The sequence below is a fragment of the Paramisgurnus dabryanus genome, chromosome 18 (genome assembly GCF_030506205.2).
Source record: "Paramisgurnus dabryanus chromosome 18, PD_genome_1.1, whole genome shotgun sequence".
NCBI classification, from domain to species: Eukaryota; Metazoa; Chordata; class Actinopteri; order Cypriniformes; family Cobitidae; genus Paramisgurnus; species Paramisgurnus dabryanus.
Window position 1 is genome coordinate 33,122,407 of NC_133354.1, and position 17,012 is coordinate 33,139,418.

General features: G+C 38.2%; 1 protein-coding gene and 1 long non-coding RNA gene across 4 annotated transcripts in view; one reads left to right on the forward strand and one right to left on the reverse strand.

Moving 5' to 3' along the window:
• The window catches only part of LOC135777007 (uncharacterized), a 231,319-nt gene extending 215,120 nt beyond the window's left edge, over positions 1-16,199 (forward strand). The window contains exons 1-5 of one of the 3 annotated variants that reach the window (XR_010544283.2): positions 13,210-13,508; positions 14,990-15,046; positions 15,187-15,248; positions 15,535-15,596; positions 15,756-16,195. This is a non-coding gene — a long non-coding RNA (uncharacterized lncRNA). Of the gene's footprint in view, positions 1-13,209; positions 13,509-14,989; positions 15,047-15,186; positions 15,249-15,534 lie in introns of those variants that run through there. The other 2 variants (XR_012335369.1, XR_012335368.1) reach the window with 2 other exon arrangements.
• Positions 993-12,259, reverse strand: LOC135777006 (uncharacterized). The gene is made up of 5 exons (XM_065287887.2): positions 11,852-12,259; positions 11,635-11,742; positions 9,927-10,026; positions 3,037-3,150; positions 993-1,605 (listed from the first exon to the last, which is right to left on the reverse strand). Exons 1-5 carry the CDS (start codon positions 12,022-12,024, stop codon positions 1,129-1,131), a joined length of 972 nt encoding a protein of 323 aa, XP_065143959.1. The 5' UTR covers positions 12,025-12,259; the 3' UTR covers positions 993-1,128.
• Positions 16,200-17,012: the final 813 nt, after the last annotated feature.

Below are 17,012 nucleotides of genomic sequence, written 5' to 3' on the forward strand. Positions count from 1 at the left end.
AACTTTAAACCTCTGCATAACCCTGTAATACCAGTGTACTTACAGAGTAACTCCTCAGGAAGTGTCCACTTAAAGGTGCAGTGTGTAATTTTTAGAAGGATCTCTTGACAGAAATGCAAAATAATACACAAAACTAAATTATCAGGGGTGTATAAAGACCTTTCATAATGAACCGTTATGTGTTTATTACCTTAGAATGAGACGTTTTATCTACATACACTGAGGGTCCCCTTACATGGAAGACACCATTTTGTGCAGCCATGTTTCTACAGAAGCCCTTAACGGACAAACTTTTTTACTAAGTTGTCTCCAATGATGACATGTTTGTCCAGTGGTGGCTACCGTAGCTTCTCTATGTGTTTCAAAAGCAAGAGGTGTGAGCAGTGGACTGAGCTGTTGGTTGCAATTCGCAACCTCACCACCAGATGTCGCTAAAATTTACACACTGCACCTTTAATATAAAGTGTAAAACGCTCACAACTAACTAGGTAATATGTAAACCTTAAACCTCTGCATAACCCTGTAATACCAGTGTACTTACAGAGTAACTCCTCAGGAACTGTCCACTTAATATAAAGTGTAAAACGCTCACAACTAACTAGGTAATATGTAAACCTTAAACCTCTGCATAACCCTGTAATACCAGTTTACTTACAGAGTAACTCACCACTGTTACACTGTATTTATATATTTAAGTACTAAGTAATAATCATCAACAACATGTACTTACTATAGGGTTGGGTTAGGATTAGGGTTTGGTTTAGGATTAGTTGCATGTAATTATACATAATTAACTGTCATTACTATAATAATTACATGTAACATGTGTAACTAAGACACTGTAAAATAAAGTGTTACCATGTCATCTTTTGGAAAACAGCTGTGTATAATAATTACATGGTAAAACCACTAAATTGTTTACTTAATATAAAGTAACACTTTATTGACCAATAATATGTAAAGCTCAAACCATAGGGACTGTGTAACACTGGTGTAGTTACATGGTAACTTCATAGGAACCATTAATTGAATACTAATTATTAAACACTTTTCACTGTGTTAAAAACTATGTAACAGCATGATCAGATAATTAAATAGTCACCAGAATCAATCTGGGATAATACACATTTAATTAAATCTAAACCTGTATGCATTTCTAATGTCATGGATCAGCTGTGCCAAGGCACCTTTCCTATTTCTTCTTCCCAGCCAATAGTGCCACTGGATGAATTTCAGGTGTTCCCTTAATAATTTTGTAGTCTTGTTACCCCTGAATCTTGATACCTGCGACTTGATGGCTAGCCAGGCCCGTTCAATATGCTGTGTGTGGCAGCCAGTTTGGGGATCAACAAAATTTTCGCTGTGATTTACAGTTAGATGTTTGTATCCTAGTGGTCGTAGTGCATTCAGATATGCCCTCCAATTGTCACTATAAACAATCGACCCTCTTCTGATGTGCTTTGTGATAATGGGCATCAATGTGTTCCTGGAACGGTCCTTTACCATCTTTAACAATGGTAGGCGGCGAGCTCCTTTAACCTCCATCATCCCAAACACCCAACCTTTTCTTCTCTGCCAAGTAGTACAAAAGCGGCCTCGATTAAACTGAAAATGCATAAACACAAGAAACATGACAAATGTTAAGAACAGTTAAACCTGGTACTGTATGTTTCAGATAAATCTCACTTTTAGTCAGATCTCCCCATGACCTAAACATTAAAGTGATAGTTCACCCAAAAATGAAAATAATGTCATGTGAGACCTCCTTTCATCATCGTAACACAGTTTAAGATGTTTTATATTGAGTCCGAAAGCTTGCTGACCCTTCAATGAAAATCTATGTACGGTATATTGTCCATGTCCAAAAAGGTAATGAAAACATCATCAAAGTAGTCCATGTGACATCAGTGGGTCAGTTGATGAAGCATCAAAGATACATTTTGGTCCAAAAATAACAAAAATGACGACTTTATTCAGCATTGTCTTCTGTGTCTGTTGTGAAGCGCATGCGCGAGACTAAAGTCACGTGACTGCAGTGACGCGGCTGACCTGTTATTCTCAGTTATCTTTTATTTTCAAACTTACAGCGTGCGTCTCCTTCAGTATTTTCGATGCTTCAACACATTCTAACTGACCCACTGATGTCACATGGACTACTTTGATGATGTTTTTATTACCTTTCTGGACATGGACAGTATACCGTACGTAGATTTTCAATGAAGGGTCAACAAGCTCTCGGACTAAATATAAAACATCTTAAACTGTGTTCTGAAGGTGAACGGAGGTCTTACAAGTTTGGAACGACATGAGGATGAGTCATTAATGACATTATTTTTATTTTTGGGTGAACTATCCCTTTAACTCTTTCCTTTTTTTTAAAAAAAGATGCCAGCCACCGACAGCATTTTTTTATGATTTTCACGGAAGTTTAATGCCTTCCAGAATTTTTTTTTAATAAATAAACTTACAATATAATGAAAGAACATACCCTCTGCTTTCAAACCAAAAAATGTTTAATCATATCTTCATTTGTTCTCTCTTATTACCTCTCAAATATGGGTAGGTTTCTTCAAAAATGCCAAATCTTGAGCAAAAAGCTGAGATAATGAGATTTAGTATGACTTTTGTTAGAGATCAGATTCAAAACAATGATCAAAACATACACGGAGTATTTACTATTTTGCTTCAGTTAGTAGACAATAGCGGAAATATTGCCATAAAAACTTGTCATTGGCAGGGAAAGAGTTAAACATCTAAATAACAACAAACTGAAGAGAACTTAATAAAGCAATAAGCCCCAAGAAGCAGTGGGTTACAGTGCATTTTATAACAGCTAAGGGGTGTTAACTTAATGGAATTATAATGTTTAAAAAAAATGAACATTATGTTTTTTGTACTAGATTGTGGAATTTTTATTTGATATTAAGTATTATACATGATATTAATGCTGGAATTATTAGTGAATGCAGCTTTACCCACTTAAGTATTTTTCAACATGGTAGAAAACTACCTTTCTATTTCTCATGTCAGATTTACCTTTCTCTTGTGAGCAAACTTAGACTCATCTATGGCCACAAACTTCTCCCTTGACTTCCCTCCAACTCTTAGACCTGTTCTACTTTTCAGTTTCCTCAACGCCTTGATGCAAACCTGTAAAAAGTATGTAGCCATAACAAATTGTGACAAAGGGTATTCTTATAGACCATTTTGCAATATGTAAACAACACTGGTCCAAAAACACTTCCTGTTTCAGTTTGTAACTGTTTTCCTTACCTCACATATATCTTAAAGATGTTTAACTTTTTGATTCAGTTCTATCCACCTTATTTTTGAACGCAGTGAAGTGACGTATTTCCCTTCTTTGTGTGAGACGTCCATTTCAATAGGCAGTCGGTAGAAAACAGTGTAGTGAGACCTTGCATAAAACATGATTTATGGTATGGTAAATATTTACTACACCTGCTATGTATGAACCAGTGTGAGGATGAAATTAAGATATCGTCTGAAATATTATATGAATATATATTCAATCATTTTGTGTTGTTGCTCGTGGGTGACGGGTCGTCAATGCGCATATATAAAAGCATAGAGGCATACCAGTGTCTTTACAATGGGAAAGTCAGTCGAGTGTTTGTACCTGGAATATACCAAGACTTTGTGTTTTTAACATTTTCAGGTGATGGATTAAAATGTCACAACTGATCCTTCATGCGATCTGACAGTCAGCAGTATCTTTCTCATTCAACACATTGTAAGTTATTTAAACAAACCATAATAAACATATTAAACTACAATTACATGTGTTCAGTATTGTTTTCATTTTATGAAAATATTGTTGTGCAGTAGATAAGACATGAGCTTAGAAAATTATTTCTGTCAGGTCCATTAAGTCAAGAACATACGGACAATAAAATGATTTAGAAATGTTTATTTAGTAGATGAAGACAGATTAAATTTGGCGGTATGGCTCCGTTCAGGGAGTCCTCTGACCTTTCATGAGCACCATGAAATAGCAGAGAGTCAGAGGACAGCAGCAGCAGCATTAGGGAACGCTCACGCAGTTTAGGACTGTGAGAGCTAAATATTCCCCCGTGAACAGAGCAGGCAACATGACAAACAAATGCCACGTTATATAAAAGGAGGAGCTGGGGAGGTGGCGGGCATCTGAAACGAGCAGCAAGCATGTAGGACCAAACAGAATAAGCTTTAAATAAGGCGCCTTGTTTGAGCTTGGCCATTGGCAGCGAGGGGAGTCACCCTCCTGATGAAGCTCAGCTGGAGCAGATCAGCTGACGAGAAGGCGTCTTGACTACCTGGCCTGCCAGAACTGACGCTGACGCTCAATTTCTGTCAGGTCCATTAAGTCAAGAACATACGGACAATAAAATGATTTAGAAATGTTTATTTAGTAGATGAAGACAGATTAAATTTGGCGGTATGGCTCCGTTCAGGGAGTCCTCTGACCTTTCATGAGCACCATGAAATAGCAGAGAGTCAGAGGACAGCAGCAGCAGCATTAGGGAACGCTCACGCAGTTTAGGACTGTGAGAGCTAAATATTCCCCCCAAACAAGACCACACCTGGCAATCCTCTGTAATGGAGGATATGCTTGAAAATCTACAATAAAGCAAATTATGCAAATGTTATAATCATATGAGTCCCCTCCTGATCATTCATAATACTATGAATTCTCGGTAAAGAATGGGGCGACTAATTACCCCCCCAAAACAGAACATTGAGTGTCTAAGCGAGGTTTTCTAAACCGCCGTAATTATTATGGTGAATATCAATTACTTAGCTGAATTGACGATTCAACTAAAACATACTCTCCTTGTGATCATCCGTCTCTGAACTGCTTAAAATTCTGCGCTGTAGTGCTAGAGGACTGCCACTTCTGAGAAACGGGATAAATGAAGAAATTAAACATTTGGTATGACATCATGCGTTATACTAGACAGAGCACTAGCAAATTTAATGAGCAAATGTGTTTATTTGTGAAACAATTCAGAACTTGAGCTCATAGCTTTCTGGGCGTCAAGAATAGCTCGAACGTCGGGACGGAGGTATCGTTCGTAGGCAGCAGAAGACCAACGCCCCATAGCCTTAAGGGTTAAAACTGGAGCGGATGCTGCCGCTGTGGTTGCTGCACCAATGCGCAGAGAATGAGCCGAATAACGGTCCGGGGGCAGTCCACAGAATTGGCAAAGGAGGCGTAGATGAGAAGAAAACCAGGCTCTGGACATGTTTTTTCCCGCCTGCGTAACGAACAGCGGCTCCTGCGGATCAGCATCGGGGCGGCATCTCAAATAGGACAGCATAGAAATCAGAGGACAGAAAACAGTGTTAGATTCAGAGATGTACACGGTTACTCCTTCACATTTTTTATCAGTTTTGGAGTGTTTTAAAAATAATGTGAAATAGTGATCATGAATTGAGACATCAGAAATTGTTAGATTGAGATTTGGGTCAAAAGAACAAGTGCGTGAAGAAATTTCACCACCCCTTAGAAAACCAAAGAAAGCTGTGAGAATGACAGTTTCTAATAACTGATCGGTGTAAGGCCCGAAACACCCATCCCGTAATCTTGATATGATTTGTTTCACCAAAGGTAAAGTAAAAGGAAGACGTTTATCATTGCCTTGGGGAGATTGTCTTTTGATCCCGTTCAGCAGAAGGCGAATGGAAGGATTTTCCAAAATACTGGGGACAGATGGGTTCCGGCAGCGCATATGGAATTGAATGCCTGCGACCGTACTTTTGATCGAAGAGTGTTGCATTTTTTGGTCTTCGAAGCAGTGGACTATAAAAGCACTAATATATGATATATTGACAGGCAGAGCAGCTACAGATAAGGAAGCACAAAAACTTATGAAATACGACCATGCAGAGTCATACGATTTTAATGTAGAGCTAGCCAAACCCCCCCGCATGTACAGCGCAGCGGAATGCACATAGGATTGGAGAGAATTCAATCTAGAATGGTTTGGCTGAAAGGCGGGCATTCCAGGCTTGATTGGGCTGCATCTGGACACAGGAGATGAAATTTCTGAAAATTAAAACGAGACAGGGAATCGGCCACTTGATTATTCAAACCGGGAATATGTTCTGCACGAAATTGATAGTTCCCCAAAACTGACAGCCATGTAATACGTCTCATGAACCTGTTAATAAATGGAATAGAAGAACGTCTTTTATTAATTATATGAACCGTATCTTTGTTATCGCAAAAAAACAAAATTTGTTTCCTAGCCCAGTGTTTACCCCACAGAACGCATGCTACGACAATCGGATACAATTCTAATAGTGCTGTCGATGAATCACCGGTAGTTAAGGAACGCAATTCTTCCGGCCAGGCAGACGCGAACCATTCGTTTTCGAAAATCCCCCCGAACCCTATAGAAGGTGCGGCATCAGTATATAGATTAAGAGCTAAAGATGATTCCATAAAATCATTGAGAAAAAAGGAAATGCCATTCCATTTATCTAAAAGCATCGACCAAAATTTTAGCTCGGATCTACAACCTGCGTCTAAGGTAACTATGTCACTGAGAGCTTTTGCCGATTTAGAAAGGTCGAGAAGCCTGGAAATAAATGACCTGCCTTGAGGAATAACTCTCATCGCGAAATTAAGGTGCCCCAAAAGAGAGAGCAAGTCCCTTTTTGAAAAAGAACTTGAATTTTTTGCGACTTCCATGACTTGTCTTATTCGTGATAATTTCTCGAGGGGGAGTGAAGCTTGCATGCGATTTGAATCGAGAGAAATGCCTAAAAACTCAATTATTTTGACTGGACCCACGGTTTTTTCCTCCGAGAGAGGAACGCCCAATTCAGAAAAAGTGCGTTTTAGAGCCGATATAGAAAAGTCGGGTTTTGCTGAAGGAAAATCTACTAGAAGAAAATCATCTAAAAGATGAAGGACGAATGATAACTTTTCGTTATTAAGAAGAATCCAGCTCAAAGCCTCAGACAAGGTATCGAATATTTTTGGACTGCTACGACAGCCAAAAGCGAGTCTAACCGCGAAATACAATTTTTTCCTCCACTGAACGCCGAACAAATGCCATTGTGAGGGATGCAAAGGCATGACTTTAAAAGCATCAGAAATATCTGCCTTTGCAAGCCAAGCTCCACGTCCTGCTTTTTTAATGAAGTTAATGGCATCATCGACGGTGTTGTAAAACAACGAAAATGGGGCTAAAGGAATAAGGCTATTGATGCTGTCAGCCGAGCTATTGTGGGGAGCAGAAAGGTCGATGATTAAACGTTTCTTACCCGAATATTTCCGAGTGGCTACCCCTATAGGACTTATCCTAAAGATCGGAAAAGGAGAATAATCAAATGGACCTATCATGAAACCTTTCTTAACCTCCTTCTCGAGCAAGGTATCGACAATTTCTGGTTCCTGAGATGCAGACAATAAGTTATTTCAATGAAATGATACAGCAGGAAAATGCAGCAGGCCAGCAAAGAAACCATGAACGAGACCAGTCAATAAATAATCCACAAAACAGCGATCAGGATGCTTTCTCAACGCCCGTCCCAGTTTGGGGACGTTGATGGGAGTTGATGGTTTTATTTCTTTCGCTCTATTTTCATGAAGCGAGTTCTCCTCGGGCACACAGACTTTGGGTGGGCATTCCCACAGTAGCTACAGACATGAAGATATTTACAATTATGCATCCTACAAACATTTTCATTAAAATTAAAGCAGATTGGAGTACTAAATGTATTCACCTGGGGGCCAGGTTTATGGCTCGGGCCAGGATGAGACGTGGAGAAAATAGGCTTGGATTTAGAGCATAAATAAGTAGAATGCGCAAGAGAGCCACAAATTGAGCAGGACAGGATTTGATGTCCTGTGAAATGTCTACTTATGAGTGCGAGATCTACCACGGACCAGTCTAGTCTCTGGTTAAAGCGTTGAATAAACATAGCTGCTTTTGCAGAAAAAGATTTGTGGTATTCGTAGAACAAAACCCCACCGTAAGAGAGAGCTAGGTCAGAAATTATGGCTAGATAACCATCTAATTCGGCTCTGCGCGCTGGTTGGACCTCACAAATAACGTCCCTGTAAACGCCAAAAGCGGTACAGAACTCGGGAAAAGTTAGTGTTTTTGAAAGTCTGGGGTCACCATCTTTAAGCTCGACCTGTACATCACCGCAGTCTACAATACGTCGTTCACACAGCTCAGAGCCCAGCAGGAGTTTAACGAGGTTAATGTCATTACCTGCCAAAATCTGACTTCTCAGCTGATGAGAGATGGCAGCGGCTGGTGGGAAAAAAGGCGAGCCCGTGGAAAGAGGTACAGCGGTCGCTAGGGTCCTTCTAGGAATGAACTCTGTGGTGACGTCATTAACTTGAGGCTGGAGCTGGAGGTGCGGGTCGGAGACAGCAGTGGCGGTCGCAACCGAGGTGGATGTCGATTGAGCAGAGACAGGAGCCGAGGACGGTGTGGAAACGGAGCCGTCTTCCAGTATTGATATCCTAGCGGACATGTCGAGGAGAGAAGACTGAATATCAGAAAGCGCCATGAGCACCGGATTATCTGATGAAAAAGTGCTTGGTTCTGCACGAACAGAGCCGCTTGGACGTTTTTGCGCTGCGGTTTTGCCGGTAGTCTCCAGGTTTTTACGTTTCGCGGTGTGCTTTTTTCCGGAAGCCTGGGGAGGAGGCCCCGGCTGAGATTCGACAGCTGGGATAATCAAAAACTCGCAGAGGAAGGCAAATAGTTCTTCGTGAGAGGCGCCTCGCGGAGGCTGGATATCATTTGAAAATAGGGTTTCCAGTATTTTTGCCACGGGCCAGTCGCTGATGCAGGGTTGGGAAGAGGATTTACTTGCCAACCGTTTAGAGCTCCTACGAACGGTAGCGTTATCTTCCGGGCAGACATCCTGTCCCTGAACCGTTTGTAATGTTGGTGGCCGGGTTTCCTCAGAGGTGTCTATTTGCCTTTCTTCCTCGACAGCGGTGGAAGTCATGGCCGGCAACAAGGTGAGTAGAATGAGTACTTTTATGCTTAACAACAGCATGAGTGTTTTATTAACGTACAAACATCTGAAACGAGCAGCAAGCATGTAGGACCAAACAGAATAAGCTTTAAATAAGGCGCCTTGTTTGAGCTTGGCCATTGGCAGCGAGGGGAGTCACCCTCCTGATGAAGCTCAGCTGGAGCAGATCAGCTGACGAGAAGGCGTCTTGACTACCTGGCCTGCCAGAACTGACGCTGACGCTCAATTTGCTTATTAAAAAAATATTTTTTTTTATTTAAAACATTACAAAAGTATGCGCAAACACATTAAGAACTATTATAAACATTAATTTATAAGCAGTTTATGTCGAATATATTCTGTACTTAAATCAAATTATTGTTATAATGTATAGTAGTAGAATAAATCAGCTAAATCAGCATATTTTGTCAGCATAATATCAGTTGTTTTTAAACAATTATTGTTCACTGTCAGTTTCTATGAAAGGTTTTACTGGATGGATGTGGATACAGATCATGGATTCACATGAGCTACACATTCAGCTCTTGTGCGTGAATTCTGGTCAAAACAAATGTTTTGTAGAGATTTACTGCGTTTGTACCAGCTATTATAGCAACCCCTAACTGCACAAATTATGCCGGTCTTCCTGGATTTCATAATAAACATTAAAAAGCCAGTCAAAATGACACACTCGTGTCCCTCGCAATACGACTACCATTAGCTTTAGAGGCTCACCGGAAGTCTTACACAATAAAGCTCAATTATGGCGGCCCCCGCATTTATGTCAAAAATAAGGTGGATATGTTCTGTTGGTTTTATTTTATCCCGACGTTTATGCAGTGTTAAAAAACTGAAACATGAAGTGCAATCTAAACCAGTGTTGTTTACATTTAGCAAAATTGTCTCTATAAAAAAATTTTTGGGAAAAATGAAGCTACCTTTCTGAGCAGTTTATTCATTCTGGACAATGTTGTTGATGTTTTGGCAACACAGTCTTCCATCAAGTCAATTTGTCTTAGTTGTAGACCTTGGGAAAACCTTATAAGAAAATTATTTTCATTAATTAAAAATAATGTCATGCCAAAATGTCATGATGTACAGAAAAGACTATCAAAAATAAATATTCCTTTAAACAATGGTACATGTCGTTTTGAAAACATTGTATTATTATTTTTTTTTTTTGTTATTCTTGGTAGTAATAACTAGTTCTTAAATTTGCCTGAAGCCACAATAGTTCTTTTTACACACTGTGTAATAAGGCAACTTCATGAAAAAAATAACTGTACTGTGAAAATATGAAAACTGGGATTTTACAGTTGTTCTCGATTGCTAAAACACTATAACCAGGCTTTTGAACTAAAATTTCAAAATCATAACGCCATTTTTCAAGAAGCACAATTATTTTGCTGAACTATAAACACTACTCCCCTGCTTCAACACATGAGTCAAATTTTGTGAACTGTTACTTCAAAACTCTACACAACAATCCCTACATTTCTCAGTGCTTACACCATCTGGTCATATGGAAAGCACTAGCATTCAATAATGTTCACTCAAGTCAGCACAGCTTAGGCTAACAATTACCAAGGTGGAAACACTAAAATAAACACACATCAATCAGATCCTTCAATATATAGATAAAAGGGCCAGAAACGGTTCACTGAGCTTTGGAACAATGGATCCACAGAGAAATGAAGGAATAGGTCCAAGAGAAGGAGAAGGAGGCAGAGGAGGAGGCAGAAGAGAAGGTAAAGGAAGAGGACATGATGAAGGAGGAGGAAGAGGACATGGTGAAGGAGTAGGAAGAGGAGGAGGACGTGGTGAAAGAGGAAGAGGGAGACGTAGAGCAAGGTGACAAGCAGTCTCAGATGAAACTCGAGCCACTTTAGTTGACCATGTCCTTGTCCATGGTATGACTATGAGAGAGGCTGAGCAACGAGTAAAGTCTAATTTGAGTCGCTTCACTGTTGCCTCCATTTTCAGCGCCTCGTGAATGTGTTAGCATTTAGCCTAGCCCCATTAATTCTTATGGCTTCAAACAGAGATAAATTTAGAAGCCACCAAACACTTCCATGTTTTCCCTATTTAAAGACTGTTACATGAATAGTCACACGAGTAAGTATGGTGGCACAAAATAAAACTTAGTTTGGAGCCATAGGAATGAATGGGGCTAGGCTAAATGCTAACATATTCACGACGCGCTGTACAAAGATTAAAAGTGCATGCATTGAAAAAAGATAGCTATGTATTTATTTATCTAAGTTGAGGTAAGAACATAGTAAAATATTGAAAAACTGTGGTGTTTTCCTTTAAGGCACAATAGTGTGTTTAGTGTAGGTAGCCTTCTGTGTTAATAATTTGAATAAAAAAACTGTACTGTAAAAAACTGCTGAAAAGTACTTTGTTTTGAGAAAGAGCTACATACAAGCTGCATGTCTAACATTACTTTGCAAATAAAGTTACATGTAACATTAGTAGTACAACAGGGCTCATTCTAAGCATGAATGTGTTAGTATCAAACAAACCTGTAAGTTAAGATTCAACTTCGTACAGACTTTAGATTTTGGAATAATTATGTAACCACATTAACTGGCTATGTTGTTACAGAGTAGTAAATGTGTTAGGTAACTAGCTACTATACATTACCTGTATATGTATTCCATCCACTTAACCAGGGGAATCCTAGAGTTATTAAACAGTGATCCATTGCGAATGGAGAGCCTAACTCTGCGATGCGTGTTTCTTCGACATATCCTTAAAACAGTCCAAAATATCAGCAAATACTGTATAAGAAGCAAGCTGCATAAAATCAAGATTAACGTTAGATGAAAACAACGAGTTAAACGTGCCTTATGCGACTTACCATATATAACCATCACGTCCGTTGTGGGCTGTAATTCGCATCTTTTTTCCACAGTGACGACAACTTGGTGCTTTGCAAAGCAAGCCTTTCTTCTGTAGCCATTTGATCATTAGTTTTCTATGTTTGCCATCACTGCATAAACGTATCAACTTATTTAATTTTCGTGAATACATATCTAGATACTGCTCATTTACAACATAGTAACGCTTACTGTGCTATTTGAATTTTTGGCGCCTTGCTGGTAATTGGCTGTCTAAAACGAAACGCGCAGTTGTCACATGACGTAATGTAAGCTTTGATTGGCCTGCTGAGTGAACCGCCAACTTTAGCCCTATCAGGACTCTCTTTTTTTTTTGCCCTATCAGGACTTCGGTAAATTTAGACAGCAAACAGTGACGCAGAGTCAGACAGTTGCTTCTCCATCTTTTGCAAATAGCAAGCATCTTCTTTCGTCACTTTTTCAAAGCGGATTTTTTTACACTATGCCACGAAAGAAAGTGGGTTCTTTGAAGAGGAAATGCCCCCAGCGCATCGCACCTGACGCCATGGACCTTTCGAACGAAGGTAAGTTAGCTATAACACATCGGTTCTTATGACCTAAGCTGTTAGCTGTACTAGATAACGTTACTACCATGATTATTCTGTCAGCTAACCAGTAGGTATGTATTTTTTACTAGCAACGTTAGATATTAGCCCACCTTCGGTTTAATATTGTCAGGTAACGTTACTGCAAAGGTCTTTTTAAAATGCTTAAGGTGAGAAGGCTTAACATGGATCAGTGCCTCAAAACACTGATAAATGATCATAATATTTGAACAAAATATCACATCCGTTATAATGTTTTAAATGGGAGTGAGATGATGACAAGTGTTGAGTGACAGCAATATTGTGATCATAGTTTTGATTGGGCTGTGCAATTAACGGTACAATAATCGTTTTTCGATTTCAGTTTCGATTTTTTTTCACAATTGCAAAAACACGATAATCGTGGTAATTCTATTAGTGTGACGCATTCAGTTTCTGTCATTTTGTCTTGTGTTATACATCCATCGCGTCATGAGGAGCTGCGCCTCTCTCTCTCTCTCTCTCTCTCTCTCTCTCTCTCTCTCTCTCTCTCTCTCTCTCTCACATAGATAGAGGGAGAGACCCCACATGGATCATAACAGTTTCGATTAAAACTAATATAATATCAACTATTAACAATTCTATCAAGTTTTCTGTTTTTCCAGCAGCTTTTGCATTAACCGTTTTAAAGGAAAAGCCATATTCCTTGGATTTCTGATTTGCTTTTACATGAGGAAATTTTTAGTGTTTATGACAAGCATTTGATGTTCACCCTTCGCTATTATGAGCTACACTGTTAGATGTCGCTGTAGATTTAGCAGTACATTACTGTAAAAATCCACAGTACTATACTGTATGTGTACATTACAGTACAGTACTGCAGTTCATAATGCATTCTGGGTAAATTTGTTTGAGCGGGAAAATTTTACAGTATATTTTGGTCTTGATGTAACCTTGCTGTAGCCATTGCTGTAATGTGCCAGGTGTACTTGCAATAATCAGAGAAAGTGCGCCAACGTCAAATCACACAGAGGGAGAGAGAGCACAACTCCTGGCTGCAGCTGAAGGAGGACGATTGATTTCTGGCAGTTCGGTAAGTTTGAAATATTTCTGTTTCATGAAAACGTAATTTTTAGTTTAAGAATGTTGTCAATAGTTTGTCACAATATTGTTTTAAACGTGCAATGAGAGAGAAAAACGGTCGCCAACAAAGTTTCAATCTCCCTCAGAAAGTAAGCTTACACACAGATGTCTACCGCTGCTTTAACTCGCTTTACACCTTTTTTTTAATGAATATAGGGTTGTTTTAACTAAATTATGAGGGTTTTGGTGAGGTTTATATTGTGTTGAAAGTGTGGTGACAATGAAACTATTTTTAACGAAATGGACAAAGACAACCCGCCAGCGCGGTCTTGCGGTCCCAGCATAATGGTCGTTTATCTCGGCGTTTCATCCGTTCAATTAGCGTCAGAGAAAAGTAAGTTCGACTGTTTGGTAAGGCTGACTCGTGGTTGTAAACAGACAGGACTTGACACGCCGTACACAGCATACTGTAGTACTGAACTCCTCCACAGAAGTGAAAACAAGAAACCTCATATTTAACTGGATACATGCATCGAACTCATCGCAGCTTTAACTTCTACCAAATATCATTCAGACCTGGGCTCATCTTAATATCAGATGAACGAAAGGGATTGCCGCGCGTATTGTTGTTGTTATTATATTACGGTATATCATCAAAAGCAGAGAATATCTTCTCTAAAGCGTTTTACACGTCCAGTAAGTTGTCCAATACATTTTTATGGCATATTGTTTCCACCACTTCAGATGCATTACACGCTGTATATAAGTTTCCAAAACACATCAAATCAATGCACGAAAAGAGAATGGGCTCCGCATTTACGTACCTTTGTCTTCTCGTCTCTGTCATCTGATCCTTCATCTCTGGATGTAAAATAGTCCATTATAACATCGTGTAGGAAACTGGCATCACCAGGATTGCTCAGATTTAGGCGATCATGTTTATCTTTAAAGTGAGCAGCTAGCTACTTGTTAAAAAACTTTGCGTGACATAGTGTTACACCGCAGCCGGTCCGGGTAAAACATTAAAGGGACAGTCTTTTTACCTTATCACTATAAATCGCTATTTTCTGCACTAAACGAGACATTTTCAGAGATTTTCTGTAGACAAGATGTTATAATTAAAAAAAGACTTATTTAGATATTTATATATAATATATAATATAACAACTAATATATATATATATATTTGTTTTACAACTGACTTAACACTTACAGTAATGTTTTATTTGTTAGCATAGCATGATATTAGATTTAAACACTTAATACATTTTTAAATCAATCACTTTGTCTCTGCACAATGAACATTATCAAATATTATTAATGTTGTAAAATATATTGTTCATTGTTAGTTCATATTAGCTAAGGCATTACCAAATGTTAAGGAATAAACTCTTATAGTAAAGTGTTACTAAATTTTCTTTTACCATTTCCTTCACAATGTCTATTTATTTCTATGGCTAACAGATTTTGTAACATTTGTCTTTTTTACAGTCTTACCATTGCTTGTAAGCTGGATTGGGTAAGATGGATCATCTTTAAAGGCACCAGGCAAGTACATGATGTACAGTTACAAGTCATGTATTTTTTCGACTGCAATATTAAATGCTTTCACGTCACATGCAAAATTACACAGGAATGTGGCTGACTTTTTATTTGTAGTTTACATGAGTGTCCTTGCACTTTTATAGGAGTTAAGGCAGATGTGGAGGCACAACGGGTGATACCAGACACACACCAAGCACATTGTTCGGTAAGTTTGCACTTTACCACTACAGTTTCTTTAAATACCCATGTATACACTCATTCACTCATTCACACACAACACTGTAACACGACCATACACAACATGTACACAATTGTCTTAGTTTGCCATGTAGAAATATACAAACAGAAATATTCAGACTTTGGTTATAAGAAATTTAATTTAATAATTGTATTTATTTAGCAGAGGTGTCCCTGGACTTTATTGACAAAAGATTTTGTTTTCAGAATAAAAAGTTGTGTCCAAATCAGTAACAATTGTACTTTCTGTTCAGGACATTCAATCATGACATGATCCATGTGGATGCTGTCCATTGAGGAAAGAGTTTGTTCCGAGGTAAGTGAATCTTCTGTATTTTAATGTAATTAGGTGTGGAACAGTAGAATAAGAGCAAAAGGTTTCAGAATAGGAGTAAATTCAAGGCTGAGTTTAATTTTTTAAGAATCTTTTTCTATCTTATATTTGTTGACTTAATGTTTATGATATTTCTAACAGGTTTCTGGATAGAATTAATTCCAAAGATGGGAAAAAGTGCACATCCAGACAAGGAGCAAGCAAAAAGACAAGGAACTTGGTGCAGAGAAAAGCTGTGGCCATTAACCCCCATGTGAACAGCTTCATGCAGTCCCTGATTGAGTTCGAATGGACGACTTCAAAGTAAAGGCCACTGTGGTCTGTCTGCCACAGTTTAATTTTTAATTTATTTTTAGTGTTCAATGAAATTCAAGTAGAATATTTAAAACTATGGGCCAGTGTTGTTTTTACCACAGTGAAATGTTACCTTTTAGTCGATGATGGACTTTAAACTGAAAACTTCAAACTATGGAACAGTGTTCTATTTGCCAGAGTTAAATATGTTACAGCAGGGGTCTCCAAACTTGTTTATACTTGTTGATTTTATTTTATGTTACTTGATTATATGTTTATTATTGTTTAAAATCTTGTTTACAAATATGTTTGTTTCAATTAAATGTTTTTTTTAATAAAATTTTGATACAAACATTGCTTGGATTGCCTTTTAATTCATTATGTTTTAATTTAGCATTTTTACCATATTAATAACTATAGATTTAAACCTAAATCTCTAGCTATTTTATATAATATTATTGTATTAACTGTAATAAGTAATAAATAGTATTTATGGGTCAATATAGACATTACAGTAAATTACTGTAAAAATAGACTACTGTAATAAAATATTGTAAAATTACAGTACAGTACTGCTTTGTAACTATACAGTACTAGTTTGTGTACTGTAAAATGGTATTACAGTACAGTACTGTAAAACCAAAATACAGTAACTTACTGGCAACCGTGCTGCCAGTACCGTACTGTAAAAATACAGGGAAATCGTTAACAGTGTACGATTAGCCTTTAATTCCTGAATTATTAGTGTTCGTGCCATGGACGGAAAAATGCTTAATGCAGGATAGTGTCCATACTACTTGGTTTTCATATTATTATTATTTTTGATGTTTGAGAGAAATGTAATGATAATTGATTGTAGTTTTGGTACACTGAGCACAATAAGCCTTTTCATTTTAGGTGTTTTACATTGGCATTGCTGCAGTGTTCTATTAGTTTGACACCAATATTAACCTTTTTCTTTAATGTTTTTACATGTTTTTTGATGCGGCCCATCACTTAGATGAAGAACATCAGGGTAAAGATGTCAACAGTGACCTTCTATTGATGCAGTGGCACCTCCAGAAGCAGGTGAGTTTGTATTTACTTAATTGAGAATTAAACGGG

Bases quoted from the DNA above. Each gene is read 5' to 3' on its own strand.
- LOC135777006 (XM_065287887.2), bottom strand. From the start codon at position 12,024: ATGTATTCACGAAAATTAAATAAGTTGATACGTTTATGCAGTGATGGC. The intron at 11,743-11,851 runs GTAAGTCGCATA...GACTGTTTTAAG, and splicing joins GGACGTGATGGTTATATATG to GATATGTCGAAGAAACACGC. The intron at 10,027-11,634 runs GTAATGTATAGT...TTTTCTTATAAG, and splicing joins TGGATGGAATACATATACAG to GTTTTCCCAAGGTCTACAAC.